This window comes from Paramormyrops kingsleyae, chromosome 9 (assembly GCF_048594095.1).
Source record: "Paramormyrops kingsleyae isolate MSU_618 chromosome 9, PKINGS_0.4, whole genome shotgun sequence".
NCBI lineage: Eukaryota > Metazoa > Chordata > Actinopteri > Osteoglossiformes > Mormyridae > Paramormyrops > Paramormyrops kingsleyae.
In genome coordinates this window covers 21,811,822-21,830,410 of record NC_132805.1, presented here as the reverse complement: position 1 = coordinate 21,830,410, position 18,589 = coordinate 21,811,822, and the positions used below count along the sequence as shown (strand labels likewise).

At 42.0% G+C, this 18,589-nt stretch overlaps 1 protein-coding gene across 2 annotated transcripts in view; it reads left to right on the top strand.

Annotated features, from left to right (window-relative positions):
• LOC111838658 (beta-1,4-galactosyltransferase 3) overlaps positions 1 to 18,198 on the top strand; it is a 62,817-nt gene extending 44,619 nt beyond the window's left edge. Inside the window, exons 3-6 of one of the 2 annotated variants that reach the window (XM_072716541.1) lie at positions 9,622 to 9,809; positions 14,652 to 14,774; positions 14,948 to 15,052; positions 15,735 to 18,198. In XM_072716541.1, the coding sequence (XP_072572642.1) occupies positions 9,622 to 9,809; positions 14,652 to 14,774; positions 14,948 to 15,052; positions 15,735 to 15,975 (657 nt within the window). In that variant the 3' untranslated portion in view covers positions 15,976 to 18,198. The remainder of the gene's footprint in view (positions 1 to 9,621; positions 9,810 to 14,651; positions 14,775 to 14,947; positions 15,053 to 15,734) is intronic. The other variant, XM_072716540.1, reaches the window with a different exon arrangement.
• Positions 18,199 to 18,589: the final 391 nt, after the last annotated feature.

The window sequence follows — 18,589 nt, the reverse complement described above, 5'->3', positions numbered from 1 at the left end:
GCGATCTTCGGTTGAGAGCAGTACTATGCCCCGATGCAGGTAAATCAAAGTAAACCTCTTCACTGCTGCCCGCCCCTCAATTTTACTTACACCGTATACATTGAGGGTTTTGGTGGGGGGGTGATGAGGAGGAGAGTTGTTTGCAAGCAGTGCTCCTCCGCGCTTCTCCCGTCAATTTTAACTCCATCTTAAGTTTCTCAACAGTCATACTCACTCACTCCTTACACCACATACACTCACCAACACATGCATCCAACACTCCACCTCTCACACAGGTGCGTGGGGGAGGAGAGTGCAGGGCTAGACATAAGGATTTAGGAGGGCACAGCCACTTTGGCCTTGGCTATTCATATTTTTTCTAGAGCACAAGGCCATTAAGCCTGGGCACAAGGCCAAAATCTGAAGTAAATTAGCTAGTGTGCAGTGGTATTGTTTTTTGTGAAGTCATTGACAAATTAAAAATTTTAATTTGAAAAAATGTTTTTTTCATTTATTTAAATTTCATAGGACACCTCGGGCCTTGTGGAGGAATTTTATTTCCATAAAGGATGCATTTTTTTATTTTCAAAAAAGCAGAAACTTTCCAAAAAGGCATTGGGCCAATACTGAGTCAGTAATTACCAATTACTGTAATTACCAAGTTTAGACAACCTACGCAATACGACCTTCGATTTGAGACAGAATATATATATATATATATATATATATATATATATATATATATATATATATATATATATATATATAGCTTTATTTCAAAAAACAAAATCCAACAATAAAGGAGCCGTCAATATTTTTGTATTTATTTGCTCAGAACACCTGTATTCTTTTAGTGTACATGACAATTGACTTGACGTTCGTTTTTTGCACACTGCAAGCTACCAGTCCTATATCCTCCCAGCAGAGCTTGGTACTTCTCTGAGTCAAATCTGCTCTGCCTCGGCAAATGTTTTTTTACAACACCATCTGACACTTACCTGAACAAAGTAGATAATTTGCAACATTTTGCTGCAGTAGCCGCGAGTTCAGCTTGCTTTCTTTTACGTTCTCGATCTTTGCGAGGCATGGTGACAGCATAAGCAGCAGATGACAACTACACGATGATTACCGAAGAGGACACCTATCTGTTATTCGGAAACCGTCGGATGGCTTTTCCAATCAAAAACGTAACCCCCGATGATGCACCATTGTCATTGCTGTGGCTCCATAGTAGGCTGGACGATACATACCGTACCAGCCAATCATGCGACGAACGCATGATCATATTAGTCCAGAATTCATTGTGGTTCATTCAGTAGTTGGGAATTACGAAATGTGCGGGTCGACCTCGTTTCTCGTATCGAAGGTTGGGTTCGGGTTCAGTACAGATGCATCGATTGTTGACGAGGTAAAGTGGACCATGTCGTGCGCAAGTCTTTTGTGTAATGAACGTTACTTTCGGTAAAAAGGGGGCATACGGCCAGACAAACATTAAAGGCAGGCCAATCTTGGCCGTAAGGTACTTCAATTTTGAGGAGGCGTGCGGCCAATTTTGAAAGGCACGACGGCCATTGGCCGCGGTGCCGCAGCCTATGTCTAGCCCTGAGAGTGGGCGGGTCTTCCTACACCCCCGCTCCCTGCCCGCGATGGTGGGGGGGCACTCGGGCGGTCGTCCGGCTGGCGGTGCCCTGGGGTTGCGGCTGGCGCTGGGGGGGTGGCGTCCGTTCCCCCGCATGGCGGAGGGCGGTCCGGAGTGGATGGGCTTATGTCTTTTTGTCTCTGTGTATGTGTCCGTATATGTTGTGTGAGTGGATGTATGGTCTATGTGTATGGCTGAGAGGTGTGTCTGCGAGGTGTCTGTGTGGGCAGTGTGGGCCTGGGTCCGAGGCTAGCTGCTCCTTCCTGGGCGCGGCTGCCTCCTTGGCATGGTTGCTGGCCCTCCTCCCCGGGTGGTGGCCTGGGGGGGGCTTGGGCCTCTTCCGGCGTGGGTGGGGCTCTCTACCGGGGGCCGGTCGGCTCCCGGCCGCCTGGGGTCCTGGGGTCCTGGCTCTGGCCCGTGCGGGAGCGGCCGTCCCCCTCGCGGGGTCGGCTGCCTGTTGCCTCTGGTTCTCTGGGGCTCGTGCCCTTTTGGCTGCGGGGGGCTGCGCCTGGGGTCTCCCCCCTCCTCCTCCTCCTGCTGGGGTGGGGACGCGGCTGTCGTGGGAACGTGGGGCCTTGGCTCTTCTGTGCTCTTGGGGGGCTGTGGACGCCTTGGGTCTCCTGGGCCTGTCTCCGCTGGCCTCTGGCTCTTGTGGGGTGGGGTTGCGGCCCCCCGCCCTTGCTATCAAGTACATTCCATGGAGAAATTCACACGCACCCAACACACGTATACGTAGGACTGGACGATATGGCAAAAATTTATATCACGATATATTTCTTAATTTGGGTCGATACGATATAATTCCGATATCGATATGGACAATATTTAAAAGCCTCAGGAAAAAACTGCCGAGGACACACACAATGGATGTCTGCAAACTGAATTTGCAAAGTCTATAATACCTCCAGGCTCCTCCTATTAAAATTATATCATTTTTTTAAAAATAAAAACAGTACAAAAAAAATAAGGTTCACTTTTTATTTGTATTTAGCCTTTACAAACAAGAAATGTGAAATAAACTATCAGATAAATAAAACTCTCAGACTCAGCTTATTAACAATAATATATTTCCATTTAAACTAGAACAGACTGATTATTCATATACAGTCGAACCCGGTTATGTCGCCAGCCTAGGGTGTTGCCAAAAAGCGTCGAGATAACCGATGATCGAGATAACCGAAAACCAATATGGCAGCAATATATTAACTTGTGCTTGAAATTTATTTATTTATTAAAAATAGGATCGGTCAGGGTTCATTTCACTACATGTTGTACTTGTTATAACTATGTATGTGACGAATAAAGAATCTTGAAATCACAACGAACAACTCGCTCAATGAGAATGAATGACGTAACCGACTGGCTAAGCTGCTTCTAGCACCGAGGTGGTTAAAATGGTACGGTCCACACTAGGGGTGTCTGAAATCGTTTTACATAACCTAACCTTGTAGGAAAATTTTATCTTTCTTTAAAAAAAAAAAAAAACAAAAGAAAAATGTTAAGACCTTAACCCAACTGCTATTTTTGTCTATTTGTGGGGTGCTTGATCGGGGGGTACTGGGGTGTACAGTATCCCACGATCAAGACCCCCCCCCAAATAGACAAAATGATGATTTTGACGAGAGAGATTGCTGCTTCCTCTAAACCTCCCGCAATCGCGCAGCTCATTTCGCTCTGCCCTGCCTACTGAGAAACTGGCTCATTTGCATACTAACAGTGATTGGATGTTTAGCTGGGGGGAGGGTGAGTGGGGGATCTCTGCCGAGTGCCGTGTGAGCCCGTGCACAAACAGAACGCGGAGGGAAAGAGCGAACAAGAAGTGAAACTTATCATCTCGTTTGTGCCTTTTTCAATGGATTTTTCAGCTACTGTAGTAAATCTTGTCCATATTCAGTTTGTGGGTAATTATTATTTTCTTCCTCAACTTCTAAAAGTTTGATTTAAGGGGGCAGGACGTTTGCTTACGGGGGCATTGCCCCCTCTTGCCCCAGTGTAGAGCCGGCCCCGACATACATATTGCTTAACAAAAGGCATATGTGCACCAACTTACAGCAGAGATTTACCAGTATACAATAAAAACCACCGTTGTTTCTAGATACAAACCTTTAATTATATTCTTTGAAATATAATTAAATATATTCTTCTATATTGAAAACACAAAGATCGCTCACAAAATCACAAAAACCTGCGGGGTGTACTGTAGTTCGTTTTTACAAAAAGCTAACCAGTGTCAAAATTAAATTCACGAGTCATTTCGCTCTGACACAGCTCTGAAAAGTATCATACACGCGGTTACTATGGTTTCTTTACAAAGTCTAAAATGCTTTGTTGCTTTTGCCTTTAACAGTCTGCTTGAAAACAAATGCTTCAATATTATTTATGCTGTCTAAAAAAGTTTTACCTGGATCGTGTTTCACAGCTGCGTTGTTCAGCAAATTACCATGCGAATGCGATTTGAATACGCGCTGTTTAGCACTTGTGATACATTTTTAAAAGCCGGCGAATCGTCACGGGGATGGAGATAACCTCTTTTGTGCTCAAGATATTAGGGTTCGGCGACATAAAAGAATCGACATAACCGATGAGAAAATGCTAAGACAAAGGGGAATTTGGCGGTTCCCTCTATACATTTGGTATATTCAAATGTATATCGAAATATCGGAAATGTGTTTAAAAATCGTATCACCGTTATTGAAAAAAATTCTATCGCGATATATATTGATATCGAATTATTGTCCAGCCCTACGTATACGTGTTCACACACATCCCCCACACAGAAGAACACACATGCAAACCCACTTCCACACTCCCTTCCAAGCACATGCAGCAATTTTGGATGTCTGTATATCTGTTTTATTTTCTTTAATTCTGGTTGTGTCTTTGTATTTGTCCATTTTTGGTTGTATTTCAAATGCTGTTTTTTTTTTTCTTGATATGTGCTTTTTACATTACTCTGGTCTTTCTTAGCCTCTCTCCCACTGTTGTCTCCGCCTTTGTTTGTGTTTTTTTTTTTTTTTTTTCTCCTCTCTCGCCTCCTTTTTAATCTCTCTCCCTACCCCTTTTCTTCACTATCACTCCCTTCTGGACAGCTCGGCAACTGGAATATTTTACATGTGTTAAAAATAAAATACAATAAATATACAAATAAAAAGAAATTGACCAACATGAAGGGCTTATACAGAGTCTATAGAGCCCCTCATGGCAAAGCAAATATGTCTGACACAGCAGTGCATTCAGACCATTATTCTGCTTGCTAAAGCTGCCGGACAGGACACATTTAAAAAAAAATTAAAATAAAAAAATCAAAGTAAGGTGGCATGGTTTACTTTCTTGCCGATTTAGCCTAATTTTAAAAACTTTAATACTTCCGACAATGGACGTTTTGAAAAGAAGACCGATTACGGATTTAGTCAGCGTTTTTTCATGTTTCTATAATAAGATTTCAGCGAGTTATGAACTGAAATAGACAAGAAAGATACTCACCATCGCTGACGATGCCGTCGACTCCAGAGGGATAAAAGTATTTTTCTGAATCGTTCTGTTTGTAATGCGCACCGAACCGAAAGCCTCGTACCGAACGGTTCAATATGAATACGCGTATCGTTACACCTCTACTGTACAGTATGTATTATATAACATGTTGGATAAATAGACGTAGTTTATTCTTGATTTCATGTTCGTTGAAGTTTCTGCTTCTTCACATATGTATAAAGTAATGATATCTGCTATATAAATACATTTCAATATTTATTTTTACGTTTTTAATATTCAGTGGAACCCATAAAATATCTGTACTTTATATTTCTGCTCCCTGCATGGATTATTAAATTTATCTACGTTAAATTTTATGTGCCAGGTATCAGCCCAGTCGCTAATTAAATCAAGATCTGGTTTTAGCCTCTGTGCTGCTAGTTCAGTATCTGCTACACCTCCCACCTTGGTGGCATCTGCAAATTTAACCAGTTTACTATATGTATTGATGTCAATATCATTAATGTTAATTAATTGGCCATTCTGAGATACGACTTTTTCTTTACAATTCCGCCTAGAAGACCATCACCCTGGAGTTGCCTCTTCACTGTTGACATTGAGACTGCTATTTTGTGTGTACTATTTAATGAAGCTGCCATTTGAGGACCTATGAGGCGTCAGTTTCTCTACATACTCCAATATATTTATCCTCTTGCTCAGTTGTGCTCCTCTTTCTATTGTTGTTAGAGTCAGTTTGTGCTGCTCTGTGAAGGGAGTAGTACACAGCATTGTACAAGATATTCAGTTTCCTGGCAATTTCTTGCATGGAATAGCCTTCATTCCTCAAAACAGGAATAGACTGACGAGGTTCAGAAGACAGTTCTTTGTTTCTGACCGTTTTGAGCTTATAATCTAATCCACAATTGATGATGCTCCAAATACTCAACTATTCCAAACAAGGCCAGTTTTATTGCTTCTTTAATCAGCACAATTTTAATGTCTGCTAGCATAATTGCAAAGGGGTTTTCTAATGATCAATTAACCTTTTAAAATTAAAAAACACAACATTCCTGGAACACAGGACTAATTCTTGCTGATAATGGGCCTCTGTACACCTATGTAGATAATCCATTAAAAAACGCTGTTTCCAGCTGTAATAATCATTACATTTTTTATGATTCTTATTAGGTAGAAGCTAGCTTGCACTACAGCGTTTCTGTTTGTCAAATTTTAGGTCAGAATCAAAAATGCGTCTTGCTCTCATTTAGCTCTCTGAGGCCTTCTGAGGCGAACAGTGGCTACCATATTTTTGAGTGGCTGTGAGGGAAGAATATCCAATGGGCAAGTAGTGGGTTTGATATTAGAAATTATCTCTAGGAGGTGAGGAAGGGGTGCAGGTTCGAATGTATCTAGTACAGAATATCATATGGGTAATTCCAAAAACTCTTAGGCAGCGGGTAAAATATGACCTCTTATAGAATCAATCTTGTTAACAAAGCAAGTTTAAATCTGTCTCACATGATTTAAAAGAAGCATCTGGACCAAAACAAACATTAGGATTTAAGACATTGTTATTAGTGTTAACCACTTTTGGTCAGCGAGAGTTTTGAGAGATTGTCAGAGAAATATTTTACTCTTGCTGCTTTAAATCAACAGTATATTTTTGCTTGTGTGTAGGACCTGTGACAGACTGGGTAAGATAAAGAGTCAACAAGATGTAGGAAGTCTTTAACTAGGGTTAACAGACATGTAGGACAACAGGCATGAATATTAAAATCACCAAGAATTGCTAAATTATCTGCACTGGGCACAATAAAAGAGAGAAATTCAGAGAATTCTTGGATAAAATCCTTATTAGATTTGGAAGGTCTATACACAGGAATGGAGAGTTCAACCTTAATTGAATTCCCTGCCACATACGCTATGTATCCTTTGAGTCGATGAAGTGACTGATTTTCTTTCTGCATGGGCACTCTTTTCTTTCTTGATGGCCAGGAAAAACGTTACTCTGGCTGTAGTATAAGCCTCTCTGTTTCCAGATCTGTAGGCAGCACCTCTGATCTTCACCAGGGTGCACAACACTAGGGTTTACAGTTTGTGTGTGTAATGATAATTTTGGAGACTGTTACATCCTTGATGCGTTTCTTGATACAGCCAGTGAATAGGCTGCGTAATCCTGCAGGTGTACTGAGTCGCCATAGGTGGCAGATTCCCTGAAGATGCCCCAGTCTGTGCAGTTGAAGCAGTCTTGTAGTGCAGATACAGCATCCTGAGGTTCTGAGGTGCACACCACCTGCAGGACTGGTCTGATCTGTCTTTGCATGGGCCTGTAGGCTAGAGCCAGGATGATAGAGATGTGATCTGATTGTCTAAGATAGGAGAGGGGTGCTGCCTTGTGCACGGTGGATGTTTGTATATACAACATGCTTTCCCTTCATGTGGCAGAGTTAGTGTTCTGGTGAAACCTGGGCGAAACTGACTTTAATGATTCATGATTGTCCTGAGAAACAATGAAGAAGCCGTAAGGGTGAGTTTTCTGAAGCCCACTGATAATCCCATAGAGTTCACCCTGGGCCCCACTTAGGTTTGCCACCTGTACCGGTTTTCCTGAGATCGTCCTCTTTTTTTGAGCAAATGTCTTGGAAAATTAATATTCTTTAATGGGACACGAATTGTCCCAGTTTTTTATGAAAATGTACATGTAATTTAGAATTTTCTAGTTTCAAATAAAACCTCACTTGGTTTCTTTCTACCTTTATTCTTTTTTCTTCCTGGTTTTTATACATGCAATTATGTGTCCGTAAACAGTTAAAAATAGGTAAAACACAGTGACGATTGGCAATGTGTATACTTTTATTTGATTGGTAGCATAAATACGAAGCTTACCTTGTTATATAGCAACTGTACATGCTGTCGGTTTGCCGCGCGCATCCATATCCATGATTCCATTGTGTCTTGATTAAAATTGATAGCCAGATGTAACATTATTTAAAAAATAACTTCATTTTGTCGGTTTTATGAAAAGGGGGGAGTGACGGGCGGGGAGGATGACAAAACCAGCATCAAGGAAAAGGTGATTTGCAACGTACAATGCAGAGTGGGCCAAATAGGAAACCTTTTCTGAATGGGTAAGGCTCAAACAAGGCAACAAAGTAGCATCACAGTTTTGTATTAAGCAAACACGAAAATCTACTCCTTGCAACTTTTGGTTAAAGCAGAACATCAAGTTAGATTAAACTTTAAATTATCATGCTTGGAGTTTAAAGCATTCATTGAGGGACAGCAGGAACTTCTGTCAGTGTTAGGGCATCCAAAGTCATTAAGTAAAAAGGTTGTTTATAATTTATTATAATATGTCTAATAATGTTTTAATTGGTAAAGGGAGTATACCTTTGGACATATTAGGTTTAGGTTTTATAACGGATATTATAATATAATTCACTCAAAAAAAAAAGTTAAGCACCCAGACAGAGTGGTGGAATGAAATGAATCTGCACATAGTGAAAGGTCATGTGACTGTCACAATGATTATAATATCAGATCAAATGGACAGTATGCGCACACTGCTGGTCCCTGCTGATACATATGGTGATACAATGCAAAAAGGAGTCGTACAGCTGTTGTATCCTCTCCTGCGGCAAGTTGGCCCACAGATATTGTAACTGGTCCTCGAGATCTTGCAGATTGGCACTAGGTCTGAGTTGATGTCCGAGCTGATCCCACACACGTTCAACTGGGGAAAGATCGGGGGACCTGGCGTCTACATGACACAGGCAGTCCATACACACATGCCATTGTGAATGGCATTGTGTTGTTGAACGACTGTACCAGGGTGCTGTCTCAGGAGGGGTAAGACAATGCAGACACAGAATGTCACTGACGTAGCGCTGTGCCATTGGGGTCCCCCCAATCACTACCAGAGATGACCTAAATTCATACCCTACACCATGATGCCTGGAGTAATGCCAGTGTGTCTCTTCACAACATTGACAGGATTAATCCTCTCCCCTCGGCACCACCATTTGCGTACAAAATGATCATCTGTGGTAATGTAGTACCAAGATTCATTGCTGAACATGGTACGATGCCGCTCGTCATCAGTACATGCCTTCCGGTTACAGCACCACTCCAAATGCAGTTTCTACGCTATTAATAACCTACCATTTTTACTTTTTCAGCTTATTAAGCAGACTCTTGTGGTGCCCACATTTTTTTCTCTCTTCATGCCCTGTGAGTTTATTTTCTGAAACATATTATCTTGAATAACACAGAATAATTGTTAACATTGGCATTTTCTACAAAGTTTTGTGCTGAGAAATAATAGACATTTTAGGCTATAGTGTTTCGGACTGTATTAAAAGCTGTTTGTTTATCTTTCTGTCTGTCTGTCTGTCAGTGCCCTGCAGAATTTGATTCACTGTAAAAATAGTACTCTGTGCTCCTCTGGCACCATGCTGTATGTGTAAGATTTTCATTGCTGTGGTGGGCTTAAAGAAACATTGATAAAACCACTAGGTATGTTCTTCCTGAAGGCAGGGAACTACACCTTCAACAGGGCCAAGCTGATGAACGTGGGCTTTCGAGAGGCCATGAGGGAGGAGGACTGGGATTGCCTGTTCTTCCACGACGTGGACCTGATCCCTGAGGATGACCGCAACACTTACACGTGTGACGCCCACCCCAAGCATGCTGCCATTGCAATGGACAAGTTTGGCTACAAGTGAGTTAAGCTGCTTTCCAGCTTCCTCTTCCTATTGTCACTCCCTGCCATGGTGGACAAAGTACATAGCTGGTCCCTACATCAATGACTTTAGAATCATTTTAGACAAGGAGGTTTGGGCGATGAGGGTACAGGCAAATTCCTCTGGCTGAAATGTATTTAGGGAATAAGGGAAACTAATTTAGGTGATGGCAGCCATGGCTGAGATTGCCAGTGCAGAACCTCTTTCTCCAACAGATAGGCAAAGCTCATCTGGCACAGGCAGTAATTGCCCCCTGCAGGTGTATGGGAAATTCCCAGTGGAGAAATACAGTCATGGCCAAAAGTTATGAGAATGACACAAGTATTGGTTTTTACAAAATTTGCTCCTTCAGTGTTTGTAAATCTTTTTGTCAGATGTTTCTATGGTATACTGAAGTATATTACAAGCATTTCATAAGTGTCAAAGTGTGATGCTTTCAGTATAGCATCATACCTAGATTGCAATGGCCATTTTGCTGTAAGACTTCCCCATGACTCAAGTGGAAGCAATGGAAAGACTGTGTAGCAAGTTTGTGCAGCAATGCCTGGGTGTTCCCCCATCCTTCAGCTCAGTAAACCTGTATAGCAAAACTTCCAAGCTTCACCTGCCAGTGTCATCAGTGGATGCAGTGGGACAATGCACTGGAGCGATCGATGTCCTGGAAGGAAGTTTGGGGTACCGACCAGGGCAAGCTGTCTTTTCTCCTGCGAGCGGTGGCTGAACTCCTAACAACCTTAAGATCTCGGGCAAAGAAGAAGATCCATCCTGCAAACAGAGTGAAGCATCGTCTTGCACCTTGAACTACATCTTGACAGGATGTCCCAAAGTACTTGGAGAGGGTTGGTATGCAGTTTAGGGCTGCAACTAACGACTATTTTGATAGTCGACTAGTCATCGACTATTAAAACGATTAGTCGACTAATCGGATTATAAATTGCATAATTATAAAATGGCTCCTATTTAGCTACCAGCTTTTACATTTAGCATGAGGTTATTGTTTGACATCAATGCCGCAAAACAACACATGTAAAATGGGAAAGAGCTGTCGTGCGATTGATTGTGGAAATAGATTTAACACGAAATGGGAGGTTTCTTTTTAGAGATTGCCAAAAACTAAATAAGTAAGTATAGGATGTGGATTGGTCACACATGGCTGATACCCGATCCGTCAAATAGGTCTGGATCGGCACCGATCCGAATTTCTGATACAATATTTGTTATAATCAGGGCTGCATATAACTGGTACGCAAGTACGCATTCACCTTTTATAAGCGATACGTGCAGCAATCTTTTGCTGTGACAGTGCAAATACGTATTTTATGTGCATTTGTGCTGATATGACAAGAAATTATCATGCATTTTAACCTGTATATGCTAATTCATACTTCATTTGCGGTATAGGGGTTAAAATGCACGGTAATTTCTTGTCATATCAGCTATTTATATAGCCTATGTTTACAAATAAAAACTCATTTTAAAGCAGGCTGAAAGATCCCAAGATCCTGACCCAAAATACGGGAAATTTAGAGCAGCTTCCCATTGCCATTCCTCTGTTAACAGCAAGAAAACGGACTTAAACTGCTGTTATTTATTTTTAAGGAAGCATAAGCTCTCGCAGCACTTGCGACATCGGAGCCACTGTCCTGAATCTTGAGCTTCAGAGTTTTGGCTTCTTTATTTAAGCAATGGGTTTTCTACACTGTTTTCTGACCTTTATTAGCTAAATTTTTAGCGAATGAGACACTTCATGACACACCACCGACTTCCAAACAAAAATACGTTCTATTCTGATCTTTTTTGAAAATGTAAAATATACTACTACTAGCCTATTATTATGCCCTATTATTATTGTTGTTGTTATAATTATTTATTATTATTATTATTATTATTATTTATTATTAGATACGCTAGACAACAAGAAGTCCGTGCTATTCACCCTTTTGTAGATCTCGTCTTTGTTTTCGGACATTAAAAGCCTTTGAGACTTTAGAGCGTTTAATATGCGACGATGCCTGATTTGTGGCCACCATTCTTCTACCTGTTGCTGAATGCTATTGCGCAAGAGCGAATCTCACCTGTGTGGTGTATTGGTGCAGTCTATTGGAAAGTGGTAGTATTGCACAAGTATAAAGGAAGGAAAACGTCTCACTCTGTTTAAAAATACGTCTGGCGACAATTATCGACAATCAAATTCGTTGGCGACTATTTTTATTGTCGATTTTTGTCGACAATGTCGAATAATCGTTGCACCCCTAATGCAGTTCTATTTCTTTCCCAACAATATTAGTACAATACTTCCCACAGAAGATTGGCATGGAACCCAAACAAATAAAGAGGGCCATTGGGGAGCAGAGACCACCTCAAGATGGCTATGGCTGATGACAGACCACAAGTGGAACCCTTCAAATAAGTAACATTAGCTATTTCGCTCCACCCAGTCAGGGTCCACAAGGTATGCGGCCAGGTTTAGTCTTAGCTCAGGGAGTAGGACACCCCTGCTATGCATAGTCCTGAGACCAGCAGCAGGGAGACATCCCTGACTGTTGCCCCACCATCCTGAAGTGTTCTGGAATAAAAGGGGCGAAACACCAAGGAAGGATGGCTTCCAGCTGACGACGCTGTAGCTGGTTCTCAAGGATCCTCAGATCATCTTGCCACCAAGGAGTCCCAAGAGAGGGGAGGACTTTGCTACATCTCAAGTGGCTCTTGCAGATTTCTGCTTGTAGCAATGCATCTTTGATGTTTAATTCACTTTTCATTGAAAATTACATTAAGTTCATGCAAAGAGTCAATATTTGCTATATTTGTGTTGGCGCTTCTTTTCAAGTCCTCTGCAATTCGCCCTGGCATGCTGTCAATCTACTCCTGGGCCAAATCCTGACTGATAGCAACCCATTCTTGCATAATCAATGCTTGGAGTTTGTCAGAATTGGTGGGTTTTTGTTTGTCCACCCACCTCTTGAGGATTGACCACAAGATCTCAATGAGATTAAGGTCTGCAGAGTTTCCTGGTCATGGACCCAAAATGTCAATGTTTTGTTCCCCGAAACACTTAGTTATCACTTTTTCTTTATGGAATGGTACTCTATCATGCTGGAAAAGGCATTGTTCATCACCAAACTGTTCTTGGATGGTTGGGAGAAGTTGCTCTCGGAAGATGTTTTGGTACCATTCTTTATTCATGGCTGTGTTCTTACGCAAAATTGTGAGTGAGTCTTCTCCATTGGCTTGAGAAGCAACCCCACACATGCATAATCTCAGGATGCTTTACTGTTGTCATGACACAGGACTGATGGTATCGCTCACCTTTTTTTCTCCGGACAATCTTTTTGTGGATGCCTCAAACAATCAGAAAGGGGATTCATCAGAGAAAATTACTCTTTTTTTTTTTTTTTTGTAGCATCTGTGTTTTTGTAGCATCTGTGTACAGCCAGAGGGGGCAGGCCAAAGTCTGGCATGCAGGGGACCAGCTCAGCATTGAGAGCCGCTTAACCACTGGCAGGCATGCCAATCTTCCTCAATTTACCAGGCATGGTCATGCTGGTTCCTCCCAGTGAGATCTGAGAGGAAATAGGCTAGTGAGAAGTCGGGGACAAAGGAGTCATGGTACCCTGCCAGTCCCAGGAAAGCCAATACCTGCTTCTTTAGACATGGAAGGAAGGAATACCCCAATCAATGAGGAACCTCAAGAGTTTTAGTTGGCACCCACAGCGAGATTGGAATCCAGAGCCCTGCCAAGACAATGAAAGTGTTATATTCTCAGTGCAGACAATGGCAGCATCAAGGTAGGCCACTGCATATTCAGTGAGGGCAAAGCTTCATGTCCAAAAGTCTCTGGAAGGTGGTAAACTCTCCATGGACCTGAAAAGGGATGACACAGTATTGGCAGTGGCTGCTGGGGGTGCTGAAGGGGCAAGAAACCTAGACAGACCACATTTTTTGCCTTCAAAGTGTCCTAATCCTCAGAGGCCAACCAGGCTGCCAATAAGCACAGACCAGTTCACTCAGGAAGTAGTAGACCATTCCGGCCAGTCATCTAGGTTGTCTCTCAGCAGTGCTAAAGAAAGCAAATGCGTTTTTTTTTACCCTGTCCTTTCTCCCCAGCATGGGTGACATAATTAGCATTGAGTCAGTTAGAAGCTTCCAGCTGCTCCCAATTAGCATTCCTCATTGGTGGTTTCCATGCCGACCATTAGGAAGCGGTTGCTACTGTCCACATGTGTGGTGAAGATCAGCCCCTGCTGGGATGTGGCGGGTTCCCAGGGGGTGATTGCATCACACATGCAGTGGCCCCCAAAGCATTCAGACCCCTCCCACCAACATAATTGTATTTTAATACTGAAGTAATATAAACAGATTTGTTCGTTTGTATTTTACTTATATCTGACACTTTTATCCAAAGCGACTTGTAGCAGAGGGAAGGATTACAATTAACGTGCGCTCCCTGGAATTTGAGCCCACTACTTTTACCTTGTTAGTGCAAAGCTCTACTTGTTGAGCTACAGGAGCAGACACACTGCATTTTTGTTTTACTACTAACTAATAAATTCCTTTCAGCCACATAAATGAGGAAGCAGATTAGCACTGATTAATATGATCCCCGACAAACTAGCTGTCAGACACAAATGACTCACCCCACTCTGTTTTCCCGATTTGCACTAGTTTGCACATCACTACTCCAAGCATTGCGTATTCTGGATCTATAGACTGGTTATTTACTTTGTGATTCTGTCCCAGAAAGTAGCATAAAGGTTTGTTTTCTTTGTTGGCACAGGTATCTCTTGCTCCATTTGTCTTTCCTGCTCTTTCTCCCTTCTCAGGCTTCCGTATAAGATGTATTTTGGCGGAGTGTCTGCTCTGACCCCTCTGCAATACCTCAAGATGAATGGTTTCCCTAACAACTACTGGGGATGGGGGGGTGAGGATGATGATATCGGGATCCGGTAGGAATATCTGCTAATTGCTTATTTTCCATTAAACTTCAATTTGTCTTCAATCTGTCATGACTGGAATTCCTTACATGCACTCATGAAGTATGTAAGGACTCATGAAGCAGTAAATAATGGTCTGACCCCCACTCTTTCTCTCTCTCTGTCTCCCACCTCATATTAAACAGAGTGTCCCTGGGTGGGATGCTCATCACTCGGCCATCTCTGAATGTGGGCCGCTACAAAATGATCAAACACAAGCTGGATAAGGGCAACGAGGTGAATCCACGAAGGTATGGCACATTTTTGCCTACAGGTATTTCATGCAAGCTGAAGCAGATTTTCTCATTCAGTAGTACCCTTGACTAGCTGAGCCAACCAGAAATGTAGTTGAGCTGCAAATACAGGTTGCCTTTAAGGAATTTTCCATTGCTGCAGATGGATGCTTTAAAAATATCTTTTCCTGGGGTGGGCAATCTCATCCGCAAAGGGCCGGTGTGTATGCAGGTTTTTGGGATGACCTTTAGGCTAATTATAATTATATATTTATAATTGATACTTTATTGATCCCCGTGGGGAAATTGTTTTTACGCCTCCCTCAACTTTGTAGAGCAAGCTGTCCGCGAAGGGCAGCCACCCGTAGTGGCGCCCAGGGAGCTGGGGATTGAGGGTCTTGCTCAAGGAGACGTGCTGAGGCTGGGCTTGAACCGGTGACCTTGTGGTTACAGGCACACGGCTTAGCCCACTGAGCCACACACTGCCCCCTGTTATTCAAACTGTTCAAACCCAGGTGTGAGGACTCTTCAGCTAATCAGTCCTCTAATTAGTGACCTAATTAGGGAGTTGCAGCGAAAACCCGCATACACACTGGCCCTTTGCGGATAAGATTGCCCACCCCTGATCTTTGCATTAAAAAATTGCTAAAATTGCTTGAAATTTTAACCACTGCATCTGTTCATGCGTGACCCTGTTAAGGTTCAACATGCTGGCAAAGACCAGGCACACCTGGAAAGAGGATGGCATGAACACTGTGGAGTATGAGGTGTTATCTCGAGAGTACCTGCCACTCTACACCAACATCACTGTCAACATTGGCACCGAAAAGGGTCTCCTCAGTCTTCCTCCAAAGACCCAAATGGCTCCTCCTGCGAACGGAATGCCGAAGAAGGACGCTAAAACCTCACTGCCAGATACTGAGCACCATCCGCTCTCCTAGAGAGAGATGGAGACAGGTATCCCCCCCATAGAATATAAACACAATTTCAGTGACAGATGGGTCTTAAAGGGATTTTTCTCCTATTTGTTTTAATTTCTCCAAAATCGCAATATCCCTTATCTGAATCGTGGCTCAGGCATTGTCGACCGGCATGATGATTTCTGTGACCATGTGCATGTCTAAATGGGCACTGTACACCCCTCCAATGCTCATTCTGCATTACAAGGGCAGCCATGGAGTCCACATATTTTCTAAACTTAGTTATGCAGTGGAAATGAATGAAGGAATATGAGATGATATACACAGCTTCTGGATTCTCCTGTCTTGAAGTGGGATCATGTCCTAAGCCTGTCCTTCAGTCCACAGAGAGAGACCAATTTCCATATTGCTCTCAGTACACTATAATTTGGTCCAGTTCCATATTTTTCCACTGGCCTGTATTCCACTGTGGAATTAAGATTAATGTTAATCACAATCAAAGTAGCTTATACAAATTTTACTTTAATTTTCACCAGTTTCACACATCACATATAACATGTTCTTTCGTTTATCTTTCTTAAACAGACCAGGTAAAGAGCCCGCTAGCATTTGAGAACTATGCACATCAGTGTCTTAAATGTGTGTATGAATGTGTTACTACTATTGTCACATTTTCTTGTGATTATCCGACTGAGTCCAAAACTGGACATCTAAGAACGAAGAATGTAATGTGTATGAGCTTTGCTCATTCTGAATCCATTCTGTGCCTGTTTGCCGAGTCTCTCTGTAACTCTGTCTGCTTCGGCACCCAGCCTCTCCGGTCATTCGCACGCCTCTGTCTGCTGCCTCTATGAAGGGGTCCTCACCTTTATTAGTTGGAGGCTGAATTATTTAATTCCACAGAGGGTGCGTGTGGGATGAAAACCGAAACCCTATTGGTAGCATTAAGTTCCAGTCAGAGGGAAATGTGAGCCTCAGGGACAGGAGCTTTAGGCAGGCAGCAGGCATTGTGAAGGCCATCTTCCATATCCTACGAGGTATTCGAGGTTCCTCTTAATGAAGCCAAAGATAATCATGACACAGCTGATTGCAAACATGTCGACATGAGTGTGGATGTGGAGAATCTATATAAGCAGCGATGTGGTGACCTCACATCTCCAGAGTGGTGGGCTTGACTTCTGGGTCTGTGTAGGGTTTTGCATGTTGTCCCTGCATTTGCACACATTTTTATCTGGTACTCTGGTTTCCTCTTTGGTGAATTGGTGTCTCTAAATTGCCAGTAGCGTGTCTGTCTGTGTCTGGTTTGTTTGTCACCTGCCTCATGTCCTGTGCTTCCTTGGATATGCCGCACGCTCACTGTGACCTCATCAGAAAAATGCTAAAAACTGAGATGTCCACTGATGACATTACTCCATGTGTACAGAGTAAACTCAGTTATTTTGGAACACAAACCTTGAGAACTGAAGATTTTTTTGAATTCTCTAATATTTTGGTTGCTCTTTTCCATTATGCATAACTGTGCATGAAGATGCAGCTTCTTGTGGTGACTATTGCTTTCCCTAGTGTGAAATAGGATATTCTCTGTGGTTAGAACTGGACCACTGCAGAACTCTGTGACGTGTGTAGGTTTTCAAATTAGCAGGGCAACTGATTAATTAAACAGTTCAGAGTGGCCTTAAAACTTTGATTAATAAACAAATGGATACAAATGTATGCAGACATCTGTGTTTTTATTGTCATCTAGGAATGTATGTGTTGATGGTGAGTCAGGGTAACCCCCCACCCAAAAAAGAAAAAGAAGAAAACTGTCCTTTGTCACACTGAGATGTTGCTGGTTCAAACTAGATGTCAGAGCATATCTATGGTCTACTTGTGTTTATTGTAGGCCGAGTTGAAATGAGTATAAAGGTATTATGTGAATAGCACGCTATGGTATGTTGTGCATTCTTAAAGAATAATTACAACTTTGAGTATCATCAGTACTGCTATCTTGTAATGTGTGGGACAAAAGGATTTGACTTGTGCATCATACTTTTTGTATATTTGCAGGGTGGGTCAATATACAAACATTTTGTGCCTTATAAAAATTCTGTTTCACATATACATGTAGCCCACTCATTCTATCTGCGTTTTTTTCCTTTTCCATTAAACATACAGGTACCTTCTGCATGCATGTGGCATGTCTCATTCAATGATGTGGCAAGCATATGGTACAATTAAAATAAACCACTTGATTCAAAATCATGTGTTGAAAAAACAGCATGTTTCATGTTTCAGCAGGGTTCATTATAACTGACATTGACAGGGAGGAATTTTTTGGCCCAGAGCATGTTTGAAGACGTCTTTGCATGTATAGCTTACTTTGTTTCTTCTTTCAGAGCCATTAAATTGTGGATTCACTGGTGTTTCCAATCATTTGGACAATACTTTTTTAACAGAAGACCTCTAATTCCTTTCTTATTATTCTGTGTTACTTTGTGGAATTCATAGTTGACTCAATATTGGCAAGTTTCCCTATAATTCAGTAAAAGAGCCCAAATAATACTGTTTTAAACACAGTTTATTTATCTGCCTGTATGTATGTATGTATGTATGTATGTATGTATGTATGTATACATACACACACACACAAACA